Source organism: Sciurus carolinensis, chromosome 8, assembly GCF_902686445.1.
Source record: "Sciurus carolinensis chromosome 8, mSciCar1.2, whole genome shotgun sequence".
Taxonomy (NCBI): Eukaryota; Metazoa; Chordata; class Mammalia; order Rodentia; family Sciuridae; genus Sciurus; species Sciurus carolinensis.
In genome coordinates, this window is record NC_062220.1 from 30,075,862 (window position 1) to 30,098,025 (window position 22,164).

Here is a 22,164-nt window from a genome sequence, read left to right on the forward strand (position 1 = left end):
GACACCCTGAAAGCAGGACTAAGAGGAAAGTTTATTGCATTGAACTCATACATTAAAAAAATAAAAAGTCAACAACTAAATTACCTAACATTACATCTGAAAGCCCTAGAAAAAGAAGAACAGATCAATACCAAAAATAGTAGAAAACAGGAAATAATTAAAATCAGAGCTGAAATCAATGAAATTGAAATAAGAGAAACAATTCGAAGAATTGACAGAACAAAAAGTTGGTTCTTTGAAAAAGTAAACAAACTTGATAACCCACTAGCCACACTAACAAAGAGAAGGAGAGAGAAAATTCAAATTACTAGAATTTGTGATGAAGAAGGAAAGATCACAACAGACACCATTGAAATACATAATTAGAAGCTACTTTGAAAATCTATACTCAAACAAAATAGAAAATATCAAAGATATTGACAATTTTTTAGAGACATATGATCGTCCCAAACTGAATCAGGAAGACATACACAATCTAAACAGATCAATTTCAAGCACTGAAATAGAAGAAGACTTCAAAAGCCTAGCAACCAAGAAAAGTCCAGGACCAGATGGATTCTCAGCTGAATTCTACAAGACCTTTAAAGAAGAACTGATACCAATACTCCTCAAAGTATTCCAGGAAATAGAAACTCATTATGTGAAGCTAGTATTACTCTGATACCAAAACTAGACAAAGTTGCATCAAGGAAAGAAAACTTTAGATCAATATCCCTGATGAACATAGATGCAAAAATCCTTAACAAAATTCTGGCAAATCACATACAAAAATATATTAAAAAGATAGTGCATCATGATCAAGTGGGGTTTATCCCAGGGATGCAAAGTTGGTTCAACATCTGGAAATCAATAAATGTAATTCATCATATCAATAGGCTTAAAGTTAAGAATCACATGATTATTTCAATAGATGCTGAGAAAGCGTTGATAAAATACAGCATCCCTTCATACTTAAAACACTAGAAAAAATAGAAATAGTAGGAACGTACCTCAACATTGTAAAGGCTCTCTATGATAAGCCCGTGGCCAACATTATTCTTAATGGAGAAAAACTGAAAGCATTCCCTCTAAAAACTGGAACAAGACAGGGATGCCCTCTTTCACCACTTCTATTCAACATCGACCTTGAAACACTTGCCAGAGCAATTAGACAGACCAAAGAAATTAAAGGGATACAAATAGGGAAAGAAGAACTAAGGCTCTCACTATTTGCTGATGACATGATCTTGTATTTAGAAGATCCAAAAAACTCCACTAGAAAAATTCTAGAACTAATAAATGAATTCAGCAAAGTAGCAGGATATGAAATAAATATGTGTAAATCTAAAGCATTTCTATTCATAAATGATGAATCCTCTGAAACAGAAATTAGGAAAACCACTCCATTCACAGTAGCTTCAAAAAAATAAATACTTGGGAAATTAATCTAACAAAAGAGGTGAAAGACCTTTACAATGAAAACTACAGAACATTAAAGAAAGAAATTGAAGAAAACCTTCGAAGATGGAAAGATCTCTCATGTTCTTGGATAGGCAGAATTAACATTGTCAATATGGCCATTCTACCAAAAGCACTATACAGATTCAATGTCATTCCAATTAAAATCCCAATGACATTCCTTTCCTCATAGAACTAGAGAAAGCAATCATGAACTTCATCTGGAAGAACAAGAGACCTCGAATAGCCAAAACAATCCTGTGTAGAAAAAGTGAAACAGGAGGTATCACAATAGCAGACATTAAACTATACTACAGAGCAATAGTAACAAAAACAGCACAATATTGGCACCAAAATAGACAGGCAGACCAATGGTACAGAATAGAAGACACAGAGACAAAACCACATAAATACAGTTACCTCATACTAGACAAGGGAGCCAAAAACATACAATGGAGAAAAGATAACCTGTTCAACAAATGGTGCTGGAAAAACTGGAAATCCATATGCAGTAAAATGAAATTAAACCTCTATCTCTCACCCTGCACAAAACTCAACTCAAAATGGATCAAGGATATAGGAACTAGACCAGAGACCCTGCACCTAATAGAAGAAAAAGTAGGCCCGAATCTTCATCATGTTGGCTTAGGATCAGACTTCCTCAACAAGACTCCCAATGCATAAGAAATCAAAACAAGAATCAATAAATAGGATGGACTCAAACTAAAAAGCTTTCTCTCAGCAAAGAATACGATCAAGAATGTGAAGAGAGAGCCTACAGAGTGGGAGAAAATCTTTACCACATGCACTTCAGATAGAGCCCTAATCTCCAAAATTTGTAAAGAACTTACAAAACTTTACACCAAAAATACAAAGAACCCAATCAATAAATGGGTCAAGGAACTGGACAGACACTTTACAGAAGAAGACATAGAGGCAATTAATAAATATATGAAAAAGTGTTCAACATCTCTAGTAATTAGAGAAATGCAAACTAAAACAACTCTAAGATTTCATCTTACTCCAGTTAGAATGGTGGTTATTATCAAGAACACAATGAATAATAGATGTTGGCATGGATGTGGAGGAAAAGGCACACTTTTACATTGCTGGTGGAGTTGCAAACTGGTGCAGCCACTTTGGAAAGCAGTGTGGAGAATCCTCAGAAAACTTGGAATGGACCCACCTTTTGACCCAGTTATTTCATTCCTCAGTTTATACCCAAAGGACTTAAAATCAGCATACTACAGTAACACAGCCACATCAATATTTATAGCAGTTCTTTATAGCTAGATTGTGGAACCAAATTAGATGCCCTTCAACAGATAAATGGATAAAGAAACTGTGGTATATATACACAATGGAATATTATTTAGTCATAAAGAAGAATATTTTATGGCATTTGCAAATAAATGGATGGAATTGGAGAATATCATGCTAAGGGAAATAAGCCAATCCCAAAAAAACCAAAGGTTGAATGTTTTCCCTGATATGTTGTGAATGATACATAATGGGGGTGTAGGGGTGGGCAAGGAGAGAAGAATGGGGGAACTTAAGATTATGTAGAAGGAAATGAGAGGGAGTGGGGTATAAAAAATCATGGAATGAGACAGACATCATTACCCTATGTACATGTATGATTACACAAGTGGTGTGAATCTACATTGTGTACAACCATAGAAATGAAATGATGAACCCCATTTGTGTACAATGAATCAAAATGCATTCTGTAAAAAATTAAAAGATAAATTTTAAAAATTGACAAAAAAAAAAACTAGTTTCCACTCTTCTCATGCTGATTTCTGTAAAACCCCAAGAATCATGGACAACCCAGCTTCTTCAATATAAAAAAGGAACTCTTCTTTCCTCTGTGCCTTTACCCGAGTTTCACACAATTTATGCCCATTCATAATGCTCAACGGCAGACCTCAGAACTGCAGTCCCTAAGTTTATCAAACCAGATGTCTACAAACATATTCTAGACTTGATGATTAGAGTTCAGTGTCAAATGAATAGTCATTATTATGGACACATAACAGTACAAAAATATTGCTTTAGGAGACAGAAAGAATTAGATTCAAATTGTTATGCCACTTTGTACCTGAAATATTTTACTTCACCTCTTTGAATTTTAGTTTCCAAATGTGCAAAATATAAGTAATAATAAGATAGACAGACATAACTTACATTGGATTTCGAATATTAAACGAGGTAGAAAATGTAAACCTCTTGACACAGAAGAGAAAATGATAGATAAATCAACAATATTTGGAATACTTTTTTTTTTGCAGTCAGTACTGGTGATTGAGCTCAGGGTATTGTGCAAGCTAGGTGAGTACTTTGCCACTGAGCTACATCCCTTGCCATATATATATATATGTACATATATATATATATATATATATATATAATATTACAGACATCAGCATGAGAAGAGTGGAAACTAGTTTTTTTAGTTTATATATATTATAATATTATATTACATTATATATAATATAATATTATATTATATATATATATATATATGATCTTTTTCTTTGTTTTCTTTTCTTTCTTTTTTTTAAACAAGGACTTCTTAAGTTGCTGAGGCTAGCCTTGAACTTGCAATCATCCCGCCCCTGCCTTCTGAGTAGATGGCATTACAGGCATGTGCCACATACCCCTGTTGGTAATTTTTTTTTTTATATTTGTAAAGAACATTTTTTAAATGGCATAATCAATGACTGTGCAATGGCATGGTTCAATTTGGATAAAACAATGGTATATTAAAAGATTTATGTTTTTTGTAGGAAGAACAGGTAAAGATTGACAATTATGTCTGACCCAGCTTTAGCTTGGAACTGGACAATCACATGATGCAATTTAAAGGAAGCCTGAAGATATGTTCCCAAGAAGCCCTGGGGTCTCCTGGAGCTTCATTCCCTGGTGAGTGTTGCAGGTGTCCAACTCATATTGATCATTCATATTTAATGTGAATTATCATGCCAGCTTTTTCTTCTTTGACAGCAAAGAGAAGAAAATCACTGAGGCACAAGAGAATGGCGGGACATTAAAGAGAAAGTGGAACCACTCTGTAATCATGGGCGTCCAAGAAGACCAAGCTGGTTTCCCTTCAGGCTTCACAGGAGGGTCCTGAGTCTTCCTCTGGTGAGAAATGGGCACCAGAAGAGAAGCACAGAACAGAGGCACCAATAAACGTCAAGGGCTTTTACTTTAGCCTCTGCCTGGCTTAAGTGCCACAGTTCCCTGCACGTACGTATGGGCCTTCATTTTCCTTAAATGTCACACAGATGCCTTTTCATTTTTTGGTGTCATCTCACAAAGTAAAATCTTCTAAGATAAGAAAGTGAGGTTCAAATGGTCTCACCAGGAGGCCTAAGGAAATCTGAGAACAGAGTGTTTTTTTCAGAATACAGAAAAAAAAAAAAAGCATGCAGTGAACAGAACAGGGTATTAATGGAAAAAAGTAAGTGTCATGACTCATTTGAGCAACTCCGTTCCTCTAATGTGGTTTTTTAGCATTATTATTGTTTACAAGTTATTTATTATTGTTCACTATTTATTGCTAGTAAATGTCCTTTCTTTCATCTGAGAAATTTGTGATATAATGTACCTTTCTGATTTGGAAACTTGTTTTTCTGTTTACTGCTCTGATTTTCCTGAACCACTGCATGTAATTTGTCTAGAAATTTATATTTTTTAAGAAATAAAAATGCTGTCTCATTTATATTAATATGATGAGGGCTGGTGAAGGAAATTATTTTCTTGACAGGAAAAGAAATCAGACTTACATTAGCATGGAATTAGAAATAAGGTCTAAATACTAGTCATAGATTACATAAGACTAAGGTTATTTGCATCAAGAAAAACTGACTATAAATTAGAGGAGGGCTTGGAATGTGTTTTCTTTCAACCTAAGACTGAGTGCATAATAGTTACTTAGTAGGAGTTTAATGCCTAATTAACTCGCATCACAATGAGAAACTAACTAGAGTCCTTATCTCTAAGGAGTTTTAAAATATCACCTTTGAAACAGCTCCCATCTTCACACACGCTTACATGCCTGTGTGTGCATGTGTGTGTATTTGCACACACACACATACAATATACACCTTGGACATCCTAGAGACTATTTTCTGTGCAGATTCCCTGATAATTACATAGTCAACATCAGTCATGAGTATCAATTCAAGCCTATGAAGGTCTTAAAGGGGAGAGTGTATATAAGATTTTTGGGGTTACTTTTGATTTCCTATCAAATGACAATAGGCTTTAAGAGATACCCTAAACTTTGCATTCAACCTAGAGGGGAGATGTGTCATTGATTTGTTTATTGGTTTGTATTAATTATATAGATGAGTAGGCTTCATTGTGTCATATATGTATATACATACAACATGCTTTGATCATTCGCCCCCCCATTCCCCACCCTCCCTTCCTCTCTCCTCCTGAGGCCATCCCCTTCATCTTCACATAGATACACAATGGGGTACATGGTTCTGCCATTATTTTTTCAGAAGGCTGCCTCAGTACAGGATCTGGAAAGCCCCCAGAAAATTCCTCAGCACCAAAAACTTTCTTTTTCCCACTCACATACTCTGAGATCCCTATTACTAGAGTTGCCACTTCAATTCAGAAAAGGATAATAGACTTCCTTAGAAAGGACACGGGAGATGCTTGTCGAGATGAGGTCACACACCACCATGGTATGGTGATGACTCCTGTTGAAAGACACCAGGACATCAAAAGGGCAGAGGGGACTCAGTGTGGGCAAAGGCAACCAACTTCACCATCCTTCCTTCCCTGGGCTTCTCAGCCTAGAGTTAACGTGTACCAAGAAATGAGCAAATGGTCTTTGATTTCTTGCAAACACTCTTGGGCGGCTTATCTCTCTATTCTAATTGTGATAGTAAAACAATAAAAAAAGGAGATTTAATTTTAACTAATGTTAGTCTGGCTAGGGCAGTGAGTGAAGATGGTGTGCTGGAAAAATATTAATCCGGGTTGGTTATTTAACATCCGTCTTAATTTGAGGAAGACGCTCTCAAAGCCACCTGCTCCAGACAATGAAACTCCTCAGTAACATTTTGGTTTATCGACGATTTCTCCTTGTGGTGTTCTGTGTGCTGCTTTTACTACCGCTTCCTCTTGTCATCCACTCTAAGGTAGGTTAACCTGGAGAATACTGGTGGATTTCCTAATTTGTCTTAATTTTTCTTTATTCCTGCTGCTTACTTGCTTGGCACAGAGCAGAATGAGTGGCGATACGTTATGCTTGAAGTCAGGACGGTTTGTGTGTGGACATTTTCCTCCTTTTGAATAGTTAATGTTAATTGATTCTCCATATGATCAACTAGAGTAATTGAACATCCCAGTCAATTAGAATTGTTCTCTGCCTGTTACTAAATGAGAGGAAGAACAGATGAAACACACCCTTGAGATCTTACAGTTCACGTTACGCACCCCCAGGGAGCATACAAGCAATGTGACACTGGAGTAGAGAGTGAGAGGTGTCATTAGGAATCTGAGTCCAGTTCTGTGGTTTGGTGCAGGTCATAGAACTTCCTGGAAATTTCATTTTCTTGTGGCATAAGGAGATAGTAAAAGCATGAAATAATTTTCCTTGGTTAATCAGGAAGTTTAACAAATCATTGTATCGTGTTATGATAACTTCCAATTTTATTTTATTATTGGTGCTCTTGGAAGAATTTTTCTGTTTGCTTTAGAAAATAATCAGTGTATTAAGTCCAGAATAATAGACTCAATGCATTTGAATCTCTGGTGAAATGATTTTAATCAACAAAAACTTAATGAGCACATTAAGCCACAAGTGTCACCGGGTGGTAAGAAAACAGGCTTTGGAGCCATCATCTCTGCTTCAGGTCCCAGATTTAGCACTCGCATGCTGTGTGATGGGAATAAGTTACATGGTTTCTCTGTTCTTCTGTTTTGTTTCATCATATGTAAGATGGAATCATGGCAGGCTTGCTGTGAGGTTATGATGATAAATGTCCTTCAAGCACTTAGTTGGAGCACCTTCTGGCCCTCAGTAATTGTACCATCTTGGGTCTCCCAGTGGCTGACTCCACAGCTGGGCCATTCCCACCATGCCATGATGCACAAATCCCTTCTCTTAGTGGAAGAGAACCTTGCTGATGTTCTTCTCTGACAAGCATTATTCAAGTTTAACAAAATGTAATCACAAGAATTATAATACCATGGGCCCTCCCACTTCCGTCAGAAGTCCTGTCCACCTATCTGGGAATCGCTAATGGAAATCCATGTGAGGTTATAGAAAGATCTTTTGGACTCTGCCAAGGTCTACTCCACCTGCAATGCTGGCAAAGGGACTAGGACCTGCTTCACAGTGGTAGGTTGCCTGGCAGGAGACAACCTACCAGCTACAGTATCCCAGGGCAGATCTCTTTCCCTAAGAAAGGCAGCAATGTATACTGGCAGCCACAGCAGATGGCAAAACAGAGGCACTGACCCAGGCCTGTAGTCTGAATTTCCACCTCACTCTACTGAGAACTTGATTCTCCATTTAACATGCATGATGACTTCCCTTTCTACTCCACCCCACCCAGGTCCCATGGGTTTCCCAGACCTGGTTGAATCCTATCATGATTACATCTTGGTTCATACCTGGCCCCCTGCCATAGTTGACTATTCCTACATTAGTCTAAGGATAGGTCTTTGCTTGGCAGAGAACACAGGAAATTAAATAATCAAGGCAAATTTAGGTCATGATGACACATCACTCCTTTGACATATGCACACATGACATACTATCACCCATAATTTTCAAAGAAATTGAACATAAATTCCTTGAAAAATAAAACAAGTAAATAAACAAAAATCAATGGTTTGAGTGCATGTGTTAGCTAGATAGTACAACATTGCTAAGAAATGCAAATGCTATGACAAAAATACATTAAGTCTCTGCAAAACCAGGAGCCTGGTGTTGAGTTGCATCTGTGAATGCACTCCCCTTTTCATTCCTTCTAATCAACTCATTTGTTACAACTCAGGTGATGTTAATGAGAGGAATTTTCCCCAGTTAGATAATATGATTTTATTTTTTGATCCCTTTAAATACATATTTAATCATTCCATCAGCTGCTAATTAAAGTTAAAGAATATTATTTTAATCCTTTCTTACAATGAAATCAGGACTTCTTTTCAGAGTATATGGACCTTTTAAAGGTCTAGAATTTAAATAGAGGTTGACTTTGACTTGGATGCAAATCAATTTACTGTTAACTTTTAGGTTGCTAACTGGAGAACTTATATAAACACACAGTAACATATTAACTAAAGAATTTGAGTAAAACAGAAGTCAAGTTTGTCTTTTAAACACATGATAAATCTACATGATACCAACGAAGCAACAAACAATGAATTATTGACTGATATTCTCATTTTCCTACTGACCAGCCTTTTATAGACAGGACTTATCTCCTCCCTTAATGCCACCTCCTGTCAAAAAATGTGTCATCAATAAAGACAGACCCTGGGAAGGTTTTCAAGGTAATGTTGAAAGGGAAGGAGGAAGGACTGGCTTTGCAGAGCATACTTCTGTTCAGGCATTCTGACAAGCGGTTGCCAAAAATATCTTATTTACCCTTCACTATAAACCAACAAATGATTACCTATGTACCATCATTTTTATTTCACATTGGAAGGCCTCAGCAAAGTTGCTACAGAAAATGGTTTTGAACTTGGGTTTTGTCAGAAGTCATGGGTTAACAGTGGTTTTGTTTTAGACTTTTCTATATTTTTTGGTTTTGAAGGTTTACTCTCAGTGGTTTATTAATCATTTATCAACAACTCAGGTAGTTCTTTTTATCATAGAGTTCCAGACAAGTCAAACAACAGGAGATCTATCTTAGCTACTTCCTCAATTGACATGATGCCACTTTAAGGTTGAAGATTGTAGTGATTCTAATCACTGGAGAGGGGTCTTTGAAAACTGAAGAAGGGACTACTCAGAAGTGTGATAACTGCTCATTGTCCCAGAGTCCTAGCTATACAAGCTAGGCATGTCTGTGCATCAAGATATGGTACCACTTATCTTCATTCCTGTGTCTAAATGCTTATGATGTGTTGTACCATTGGGCTAGTATCTTAATTTCTCTAGCTGGGAGGGGCCTTTGGGACTGTGTTTTTCAATGTTTTCATGGGAATGTTATGTTCTGACAAAGGAGAAAATTCCTTACCCCAGAAGCTTGTGGACTTAAGTCAAATAGAAGCTCAAATTTAATCCTTATGAATTATGTTATTATTATTATTATTATCCAAAATGTGTTGGTTAGAAATAGAGACAAAACAATGTAAGTTGGCTATGCAGAGGTTTCCAAACAACATCTGTCTGACTCTAGAGCCAGCAATCTTAATTACAACTGAATATCTGTGTCTTTTCAGCTTCCATGGTGGTAACAAAGGCACTCCTACTACACTGGTGCAGATGTAACCCTCCTGAGGAACTTCTCTTTTCTTATTTGTTTATACCAATGCATCACAAATCTTTTTAAATTGTCACCTAAATGTAAAAGTACCCAGTTTTTCCCCTATTAGTAGTTAATGATGAGTAAACAAGTTTATAATGTAACTCCTGTTTGTTTGTTAAAATGAAATGTTCACACTGAACTTTCTCATTTCAGAGGGGAAAGTCCTTAAGTATTTCACAATAACTTGTGAAAGCAAGTCTCTGTTATGTTGCATAGTTCCAGTGATGTCCTCTATGTAACTGCACTCTTTTATGACAATTTCTATCATTTTGTAAATTGTAGTACTACTTCCTTACTTATTTTGCTTTTCTCTATATTTCTAATCCTGAAACAAGAAGTTAAAAAGAAGGTCAGGTTTGTGTGATGAGAAGTATGAGGAGAAAATTGAACAGTATATTGTAATTGTAGAGTGCATTTCTTCTAGGTATGCCTTACTCCATCCAGTTTATCCACTAATTGGGATTCCTCGCTACAAGGACTAGACAAGAAAAGAGCTACACAGATACAGAGCCATGTTCTCTAGTTGGGTTGTAAAACTCAGTCCAGATTTCAGTTTTTTTCTTAGGTACTTCTTTTGTCTTTCTGTAGACAATATTTTATAATCTAGAAAGACTCAAAGAGAGAAGAATGTGAGAGTGAGAGAGTGGCCATGAAAGACCCTCAGTCCTGGGTGAGGATGTGACTGAGAGGGCCAGCTCCGTCTCTGCCCATGAGCCAGGCTGCCTGAATCTCTTTCCTGACCTGGTCACTCGAGCCATTGTGACCTTCAAAGTTAGCATAGACATTATAATTAATTAAAAGAAACAATACATAATGAGACTTACAGTGCTAAATAAAAAAAACTGATAGATGAGAGAAATATAAGGATCATAAGGAAATATAAACTTTAAAGGGATAAAGGATCTGTTAGCAGGGGAAGGAAGCTGGGAGCTGTGTCAAAGAAAATGAAAATAAGTGGGAGAGAACTAAAAAAGACCATAAGTGAAAGAGGAGGAAGGAGAAAAATTACAGGGAATCATAAAGAGCTTCTAAAGGGCCAAATTGAACAATTAAATATATTACTAGAAACAACTGATATTGTTTTAAATGTTTATTTAAAAATATATGGATTTAAGACAAAGGACAAATGCTATAAACTTAAAGGAAATGAACATTTTAGACACTAAAGAACATGAAAATTATGTGGGGGAAAAACAGAAAAAACTCATAGATCATGCTAATAATTATGTGGCAGATGAACAAAACCAGAATATCCAAATTTGATATATTTTTATTTCATGAATAGTTTATATAAATTTGATCCCCAATTTTTGGGTCAGTGAACTATGTGATGTAAGCAAAAATTTAAATTAATATTTCTTCCTTTGAGTAGCTTGCAGAATTGCTGGAAAGTCAACATATACAATCACAAACATTAATCACCAAATAAGTGATATATAAACACATGCCAAATGATAGATAGAAATCATTTGTGCTATGATTGTGTAATTAAAAGGTGAACAGACTCATCTCCCTCCAGCCTCTCCATTCCCTCAACCACTCACAATCCCATTGACCCTTGACCTGCAGTTCCTCCTATTTTCGGTGTTCTAGAGAAGGCTGCTTCCCTTCACCCTGTTCTCAGACCTGAAACCTATGTGTTACCTCCAACATCCATCAGTCCCATCACTCAGACCATGCTTTGTCTCCTGCATCTGAATCTTCCCGTCTCTCCCCTCTCTGCCCCATCTGCCCCACTCTCCCTCTCTGCTGGCCCTGCCCTCCTGGAGGCTTTCTGTGTCTCTTGCATACTCTCTCCTTCAAAGTCTCCTGCCAGAGTAGTGCTTTCAAAATGCCAAACTGGTCCTATTGTACTTCTGGTTAAACTTCTTTGAGGACTCTCTTTCACCTTCAGAGGGAAAAATATCTACAGAAAGCATGTATACATTGACGGATATTTGAGATATTGTCATTCATTCTAATAATCCCCCCAAAGCCCACACACTCAGGTTTCCATGTTAGCATTTGCAGTTCCTAGCATGCCATGACTATTTCTACCCCTTTTCCTTTGCTCATGCTGTGTCCTCTTGAAAGGATGCCCTCTCCTTTTGCCTGGTCCTTCTTGGGAAGTTTCAGACTATGATGCAAACTGAGAATCATTCCCGCAGTTCTCATTGCATGGCAGATACACTGCCTTCCGTTATGGTATGCATTCCATTTTGCTGTTGCCTCCCCTCCCTCCAGAAGACAAATACCTCAAGGGTATGAAGCACATTGTTCAATTTCTGTCTTTCCAAGCACCAAACAGTGCCGGTCCCACAGGAGATAGTCAATAACTATGCTAAATGATTGGATGGATGGATGATTCCAGATGGCAGAATGATTGACTTAACCTAGAACTCCTGGGAAGGATAGGATGCAGGAGAAAGAAGGCAATGAAAAGAAAGAGCTTCTAACAGAGTGAAGAGTGACCCAGAGGCAGAACAAGAATGTAAGTGTAATGGGGAGGTGTTTCTTTCACATAGCTCACTTTTTCTCCCATTATGGGATTTTACACCTTGTTTGATAACAATAATATATGTGAATGGCCACCATTATCCTCATAACAACTATTAGAAATAGTCAATATTATACTTATTTTACAGTTCAACAATTATGTTGAGAGATTTACCTGAAGTCCACAGTCTATAAAGCGCAAGGGCATTTGAACATAAGTCTGGTCTGTGGCCATACCATTCCAAAAGTGCCTGATTTCATCTGAACATAAATCTGTCTGACTCCCAAGTCCATCAATGACATTGCTCTTCTACAGGGATCTGATCTGTTCATTCAGATTTTTAAAAGTAGCGCTCAGTTTGCCCTACTACCTTATTCCTGCATTTGCAATCACAAAAGCATATATTGAGATGAAGCCTCTCTCAGCCTGAAATAGAGTAAACTTGACCCATGATGGACAAGAGATTAGGGATCACCACAGCACAGCACAGCCTGCCCTGACTTACCTTATTATGAGTATTCAGAATACTAGCATATTCTCAAGTTTTCTGAGTAATTCTGACATATACCCTTGGTGCCAATTTCCTCATTCAAATGACAAGACTGTCATTTAAGAGTCTCAAATATCTGTATATCAGCTGCCCCAGACTCACCTGAGGTACTTGTGTCAAATTTCAACCTCTGGATTGGAAGCACAGGAACCTGCATATTTAGAAAAGTCCCCAGGTGACTTGAAAGTTAATTCATGGACTGCATTTTGATCACACTGAACACATGGTCAGTTTGGAGAACTAGATGATCTCTATGGTTATTTCTAGTTCCACTGTGTGTGGGTATAAAAAACACAGCTAGTGTTGGGTATGTGCAGAGGTTGCATGCAAAACAGGTGATTGGCATACTGGGGCCACCAATTCTTTAGCTGCTACCCCATTTGTATAAAAATGAACAAAAAATGCTAGCTATTTTTCTTCAACTTTTAAGTTGAACTCCTTTACATTCTCCATCTCTCAAGATGAGGACATTTCAACATTTTAAGCTTTTCAATTAATATGGATTGAATCTTGAGAAATCACTACCACAGTGGGGGTAGGTATATCATGAACCATGCAAAGCTTTTCTCAGGCCCTGTAACATAATAATAGTGTTTTTCTTGTAACACAGAGACTTAGAATGCATGGTTTTCCTCATTTCTTAATTGCTTTGTGTTCCCTTTAGAAAATCAATTGCAGTGATTGAGACCTGTGATTGGTCCTGCTTTTCTCAAGCTGTGCTGAGAGAGGATTGTACCCACATAAGTACTAATTCATCAGCCAAATTGCTCCCTGATACTAATAAGTGCATCATTAAGAAAAGGGAGAAAGGAAGAAAAAAACTATTTTTTAAAGCAGAATTTATATTTCAATTCCTTCAGAGGCTATAATTTAAAAGAAAATCAAGGTGATATTTAAATACAATCAGCCTCATTTCCCAAGTTAATTTGATAGTCAGAACTTTGTGAGGGGAAAAGAAAGTTATTACCTAGTCAGGACTTTATTTGCCTTTCCTAGTCTCCAGCAAGCCCCCTGGCTATACTTAGTTGAGGTAGTTAAGACAAAATATAACTATGACATAGTTAAATGGGGTCCCAGGTAGTGGGACCATGACAGCTATGGGAATTTACCACAGCAAGTAAACATTTTAGCTGCAATTCTGTTTATTGGAAAGAGAGATGAGGGGTCTGGGAAAAATGGAAAACCATCTACCCACTAGAGTGAGGGTCAAGGTGTCTGGTGCCAGAGGAGGAGAAAGACAAAGAAGAAGGAACAAAGCAAAGAGAAAGAGGTTCCTGCTACGGAATCTTATGCTTAGGATGGTGACATTGTTTTTCTATTGGGATCAAGATTAAACATGATTATACATGATTAAACAAGATTATACATGATTAAACAGAATGGTCGGCAGAACACAGATGAGAGAGTGAGAATCTGTGGTATAAATTTCCTCCAAACCATTCTGGGGTCAGAACCAATTCAATGCCAAACTATAGTGGTTTTCTTGAAGCTGCAAAAGAAAAAGAGCCAGACCAAGCAGAGCCCACACCAGAAGTCAAACTAAAAGACCCAGTTTATCTTGGATTTCCAGTCTCCAAAACTGTGGGCAACATACACCTCTTTTCTTTGCATATTGCCCACCCTCAGTATCTTGTTATAGCAATGTAAAACAGACTAATACACTGAGGCATAACTGTAAGGATTAGGTCAAGGACAGAAGGACAAGAAAGTATTCCCAGCATAAAAATTTGATCCTAATTGAAAAAGAAGAAAGAAAAGAATAAAAGCTTAAGACCATCATGGCAAGTTTGATAGAAATGTAAGATAAGCAACTTGTCATACAGATCACAAACCTTATTGAAGAGCTACAGAAATTTAAAAAGTGATAATACTGCAATAAATGATTTTTAAAGAGTAGCAGCAGGGGAGGATGGATGACTTTTCATATCATTAGTGCCGACATAAATTAGTACAACTGTCTTGGAAAGAAAATAGGCAATAACTAGGAAAGTTCAAATGGACACTTCCACCCCAAAATTTTGCTACTTGCTTTCTACTCCAGCACAGAATATCTCTTTCCTAATCTATGTGGAGCTAAGCAGTAAGATGCTCAGAGTCTTACAGTATTGAAAAATTGGGGAGGGGTAGCAAACAGTTACCAGTAGAAACACAAACAAATAAATACCAAGATAGTGATAAAAAGGTATACGACATCCACTTAAAATGAATTGACAGTAGTTACACATTTATCAATATGAATGCATTTGAGTCAAACAAAACATTGAATGAAAGAAAAGTTACAAAATGATATCTAAATATTATATTGAAATAAAATATATAAACATATCTTAAGAACTCTATCAAATTAGTATATCACATTATCATTAATCTTAAAACCACATGTTGCTTATTAAGATATTAATGTTTTAATATCTGTACCAAAATAACACAAGCATGGATGGAAAGGCTACAAAGGCTACCTTCCAGGCAGTGATTGGCATTGGCATGCCCAGAGAACGAGGACATGAGGGGCTGGCACCCATCTGTCTTTCATCATAGTGTTTTATTTATCTTGAAAAATTCAAGCAAATGTGGGGAAATACCAACACTTGTTAAATACGATAAGGTATACAGATACATGTAATGTTATTTTCCATCTGTTTCCAGTATTTCATAGTTCTGAAAACTCTTTAGAAACTTATTGCTAAAAATTCTTTGCTTCTTGATATTTTAATGTGAAGTAACAGGACCTTCCTGTGACTGATCATCCCTCTGTTACTGTGGGAGAAGCTCCTTGCAAAAGGAAGGATGGAGATGGCTGTGAAAAACTCAGGGAGAGACAGAGCACACCCAGAGCAGGGAACAGGGAGCAAGTGGCATTACCCTGCTTGTGAGCTAATGGAATCCACAACGTCTGTATTCCACACAGCTGCCTGTGCCTGGTTGAACATGGTTTGTCTGCTGAACTTCTTGATGTAAAATTTTGGACAGTGAAGGGGTATAGATGTTTGTGAGCAGACAACTGTTATTGGAACAAGTTTCCTCTGGGTTTTTCTTCCTCCATCTCTTCCTTCCACTCTTCCTTTAGCTTGTTTCATATGTAATACTTTGAAAAGGAATTATGAGTTTTAAGAGTTTAAGAATTTAAGAATTCCAAATAATTTTCATTTATAAGAGGAAAGTAGATATTACCCTCATTTCTGCCACTCAGTTCAAGAATTCATAATACTAAAAAGTACCTTGCTGTCTCTGGGACAGAATTTGATTAAAATGTGTACTTGTTCTAGTTGCAGAGTTAATTATAATAATGATATCAGTTGTATCAATGACTTCCACTAGACTTGGGTTGAGAGTGAAAAGATTCACTCTCTCTTTTATTTGACAGTTAGCTCTTGTATTGCTGTTCCTGCATTTTCTCATTGTTCTTTTTTTTTTTTTTTCAATTTTATTGTGGCAAAATACATGTGACATAAAATTTACTGTTTTAACCATTTCTAAGTGTACAGTTCAGTAATTTATCCTTGCTCTTTTGTGGTAGTGGTGGTGCTGGTTATGTGTATTGGCAGTGACAGTGTGTGGTGGTTCTGATTTGGGAGTAAGGGGCCTGTTAAAAAGGAAGAAAGAGAGAGAAGTAAAAACAAACAAAAAACCTTCAAACACTAGAAGAGATCAAGAGGAAAAAAGATGATGTAGCTTGAGATAGTGGATAATTGTATGAATTTCTAGTGACAAAACGAAGTCATTGTATTTTCCACCTCAAACATGATTCTATGAATGAAATGACCAGGACCCTTTCTGAGTTGTAACATAGTTAGACAACTTCTGAGTTTTCTTCTTCATCAGAAGAATCTGTTTGCCCTCGTAACAGAAAAGGATAAAATGTTTGCTTTCCTCTGTCTTTTGTACTTTTCTTATTCTTGGAAAAACATTCAGAGATCTTTGATTTCAAAGCATATGAATAAGCCCACATATTTTATTTTGATAGTATGTGAAGAAAACATTTGGGATTATTCCTGGTTTAATCTTCCGTTACTGAATGCCTAGGGAACATTGAAGAGAAAAGATGCTTTCCTGTCCCCAACCCCCAGAAAAATCACAGAATAAAGAAAGGAACTGGAGGAAGGAGGAACTCCTGGGATAGATACATCAATGGAATGTGTGTATAATTATCAGAGGGAAACTTTTTAGAATGAATAGGTATAAACTATCACTGTCCTGAGAAAACTGGGGCAGATGATCATCCTACTCATTAAAGAGCACTCAAATAATTCTTAAATTTATATGTACCCATAAAAGACCCTGAATAGCCAATGTAATCTTCAGCAAAAGGAACAAAGCTGGAGACATCATACTATCTGACTTCAAAATACACTATAAACCTTTAGTAAACCAAACAGCATGATACTGGCTAAGAAAAAGAGAACACAGAGCAATGGAATGAAAAACAGACCCCAGAAATAAATCCCTGCATTTACAACAAATTGATTTTCAACAAAGGTACCAAGACTCCACATGGGGAAAAGATAGTCTCTCCAATAAATAGTGTTGGGAAAACTGGATATCCATAGGCAGAAGAATAAAATTAGAACTTTATCTCACATCATGCACAAAAATCAACTCAAAATGGATTAAAAACTTAAAAGTTAAGATCTGAAACTATTTAACTACTAGAAGAAAATATAGGAGAAATGCTTCAAGACATTGAAATGGGCAAAGATTTTCTTGGACAAAAAGCACAGGAAACAAAAGTAAAAGTAGGCAAATGGGATTGTATCAAATTTAAAAAACTCTTCACAGCAAAAGAAACAATCCATGTGGTAAAGAGACAACCTAATGAATGGGAGAAAATATTTTTAAATTATGCATCTCATAAAGGGTTAACATTCAAAATATATATGATTTCAAATAACTCATTAGTAAGAAAAAAATTAAGCCAATAGCCAAGGTTTATTATCCTGTGTTCATTATTAATTAGGGCTTATTATTATTTGTAAAGAATTGATATTCAAAATATTTAAAGAGTTCAAACTACCCAATAGAATGAAATTGAAGAACTCAGGGCAAAGAGCCAGAATAGACAGTTCTCAAAAGAAGACATACATATGACCAAAAGGTATACTAAAAAGTTTCAGTACCACTGATCATTTGGAAATGTAAGTTAAAATCATAGTGAGACATCATTTTACTCCTTTTAGTCTATTATCAAAAAAGACAAAGATAATAAGATCTGGTGAGGATGTAGAGAAAAGGGAACTCTTGTACACTATTGGTGGAAATATGCATTAGTGCAGCCATTATAGAAAATTGTAGGAAGGTTATGCAACAAATTAAAAACAGAACTACAAAATGAGACAGAAAGTTCAGCACTGGGAATATATCCAAAGGAATGGAACTAGTTTGTAGAAAAGCTATCTGCACTCCCCCATATTTATTGCAGTACAATATGCAAGATTAGGAATCAACCTAATCAATGAATAAATAGATAAAGGAAATATGGTGCATATATGCAACAAAATACAATTCAGTCACAAAGGGGATGAAATCCTCTTATTTTTGACAATCTGGTTGGATCTGGAGGAAATTATGTTAAATGTATTTGATTTAACAATGAAAACAGACCAACACTGCATGATCTCACTTACATGTGGAATCTAAAAAGGTTGATCTCTCATAGAAGTAGAGAATATAATGGTGGTTACCAGAGACTGTGGTAGTTTAGGGTAGAGGGTTGAATGACATTGCTCAAAAGATAGGAGGAATAAGGTCAAGAGATCTATTGTGTAAAATATTGACTGCTGTTTATAATAAGCTGTATTTTTGAAAAATGTTATGACAGTATAAGCAAAGGAATCTTACCATAGAAATTATAATAATGTGAGGTAATACATATGTTATTTAACTATAGTTAGCCATTCCACTACACACACAGACACACAAACACATATACACGTACATATGTACACACATACACACATAAATATACTTGAAAACATCATGGTAAATGCATAGAATTTTTGTGTTAATTTAAAAAAATTAAAAATCGAGTACTCCCAGGTAACTCTGCTTTCCTCTTTCTTTAGACCTTCAGTTTCCTTCAGATATGGAAAAATGGAGTAATTCCCACAATTCCAGGATGATGCAAATATGATGCTTTAGCCAGAGGCCATTATAATTTCCTAGAACTTATATGCAAAGATATAAGTGTACCTGTGCCTGGGGGAAGCTCTACAGACAAGGCATAAATCTGAGCTGCATGTTGAAAGATGGACAAATTTTCAAATGGGTTATATAAATCCAGGTATTCAACTTGGGAAGAAGTAAGATTCTGGACTCAGAGTTAAAGATGAGAGGGCAGATTTGAATAAGCATGTAGCCCAGTGCTTCTGAAACTTTAACATAGGTAAGAGTTGCATGGGGAGTTTGAAATGCTGATCTTGCTTCAATATGTGGAGGGAAGAGACTGATACCCTGTATTTCTCAAGCTCCTGGATCATGCTGATGATGCTGGTCCATGAACCACATAAGGGGTACACAAGAAATTCAGCGAGCAGTAAGTGTTGATTCTGGGACGGTGAGGCAAGTTTTGGAACATAGAGCAGAGATTTCACTGCAGTGCTGACAAAAGTCGAGCAGGGAAGAGAACCTGTGAAGTGGCATGGTGTGCTCCGTAGAACTGGAGCACATGGTCAGTCTCTCAGGGGTGAGTTCTCCTTGGGTCTGGAGAATTGTCACCATGGAAGAACATGATCACAGTGCTAACTGAATCTCTCCATTTTTTAAAAGAAGCCAGAAATTCACTTTATTCTTAATATAAAATCTACTGGTTTGTAAATACATACACATATATACAAATACAACATTCTGAGTCAAACAAATTGAATTTTCTTGCTTTATTTGCAATATTTCATCCAAATAGCAAAACAAAGTCAAAGGGTTTAGAATATGGACAAAAACAGACAGAAACTAGCACAGAAGGGAATCTGGAGGCTTACCGTATAGCTGAACATTTGAATTAGAGTTCAGTAAAAGTTTGCTTGACAAAGAGCAGGGATCAGAACCCAAGTATTAAAAAGGTATGTAAAGAAGTCTCTTTAGAAATAGTTGGTGTTGGAAAGTATCAAGATAAGTCTTGTTACAGTTAGAGTAGAGGTGACTGAATGCAAGATGAGGATTTTGAATTGTTTTCAAAAAAAACAACTGAAAATCACTGTTTTTTTAATGTCAGCGCTATGCTTGGTAAAATATAAAGTAGTCCAGGAGAGCTAATAATTTAATGCTTTTAATTTTGCTTTTTATTCTGTCATTAAGCTGTCCCATCTGAGTATTTGAGGATGGCCTAGCTGAAGGAAACCCAGGTTGACATGAAGTTTCAACCCTTATGGTAGAGTTATATGTGGGATCTGAATTAGCTAGTCTTATATGTTCTGTTTCTTTCTCTGATGTTATGGCAAACCCATATAGCTTAGCAGGGTGGTTAGCCCTTAATCTGGCTGTATGCAAGAGAATGACATAGTCAAAATTGATCCCTGCAAAATGATCCCATTTCAGAACAGCCTTGCTCAGAGTGCAGGAGTTGGATGGAGGTGGAGGGGCAGATTTAATAGATACAATAACAGGTGAATAAGTAGGACTAGGAGGCTGGTTCATTGTAACAGGGGAGCAAGACAGTAAAAGAGTTCATTTTATCTTTGAAACCCATGTTCTTGCAAGTATTATGGAAGACAAAGGTATAAGAACACTTTTGGGTTATCCACGAGTTCTTTTTACAAGAAAATGCACAGCCTTTCTTCTACATAGGCATTTAAAATTAAACTAGTATTCACAAATTCTTTTGAGAGCAGCTTAGGAAGACCCAGTCAAAGCTCAGCATTGCTTTGCTGTTTTATTGTTTGTCTAGACGATAGACATAGTCTCTGTAAGAAACTGTCAACATCAAAACATCTTTATTCTTTTTCCTTTAAAAAGATAACACAATAAAGATATGACACAATCCTGGCTTATTAAGAATCTCTTAGAAACCCACTGGAAGTATAGGAATGCCGGGGGAATAAACACGAAACCCAGAGGACTCAGTCAGAAGTAGGTGAATCAGAGGGCATCAGAGATAGAAATTGTATAAGCTTTAAATAAAAGACTTCATTAAACCCAAGTAACCATTTTTGCAAATTTTTCAAATGCAACTCAGAATTTGCAGAGAGCAAGCAGCGTGAGAGCAAAACAAAGCCACATAATAGACGCCAATTTTTATGGATCCCTTAGTACATTCCAAGTGCTTGTTTATCAAAATTATATGTCAAATATGATAATGAATCTTAACCACTTCTTATCAATATCCTGAAACAGTAACTTACAGTTACACACCAAGCAAAGCAACAGATTCTATTAAGTCACATTCCTGTGGAGTCTCCCTAATAACTTGGGTGTTTGTCTCAAAATGCAGAGGAGAAAGTTCTTTACCTCCAAGTTCATGTCACTTAGAAGATGGTTTCAGGTTCATCGATATCACCATTCATTATTATTGTCTTTCCTTTGAGATAAAGTATAGGAAAAATTTTCCCTAGGATATTTTCCCTCTTTTAGTTAGAAAGGGAGAGAGGCAGGTGTACAACAGTTCCACCCAAGCAGGTACCCAAGCACGCAATTAAAAGGCAAGTGTCCTGCCCCAAGGGAAAGACTTTCACCAGGCTATTGCTCTGCTCCAGCAGTATTGAGTGTGTTTTAGAGGCCAAATGAAGGTGAGTACATACATCTACATGCACTAACATGAACACAGAAAATTAACTATATGGTGTTCTGTTTTGAAGGAAAAGTGAAAGAAACAAGGATTATTTTTTCTGTCTTTGGTTTTTCTTGTACATTAAACGTTGTCTCTGGGAACCCCTAAAAATTATTTTCTGGTTACTCTAAGATGCTGAGGTCTTCGGAGCATCTTACTTTTTCTGTGATTTGACTCCACTCAGCAAATGTGGTTTTGATTTGTACCGATGATTTCCCTAGGCTCCTTATTTCACCTTGAGTTTTGTCTCTGTTCTTTCCAGGAAGCAGAATGTGCCTACGTACTCTTCGTTGTAGCCATATTTTGGATCACAGAAAGTCTACCTCTGTCTGTCACAGCTTTGCTGCCCGGTTTAATGTTCCCCATGTTTGGGATCATGCGCTCTGCAGAGGTAAGTTCTCTTGTGAATGTTGTCATACTTAGATTCCTTATCTTG

At 36.6% G+C, this 22,164-nt stretch overlaps 1 protein-coding gene across 1 annotated transcript in view; it reads left to right on the plus strand.

Moving 5' to 3' along the window:
• The first annotated feature begins 6,503 nt into the window (after positions 1–6,503).
• Positions 6,504–22,164, plus strand: part of Slc13a1 (solute carrier family 13 member 1) — a 78,264-nt gene continuing 62,603 nt past the window's right edge. Inside the window, exons 1-2 of the mRNA XM_047562335.1 lie at positions 6,504–6,602; positions 21,991–22,119. Coding sequence (XP_047418291.1) covers positions 6,504–6,602; positions 21,991–22,119 — 228 coding nt within the window. The remainder of the gene's footprint in view (positions 6,603–21,990; positions 22,120–22,164) is intronic.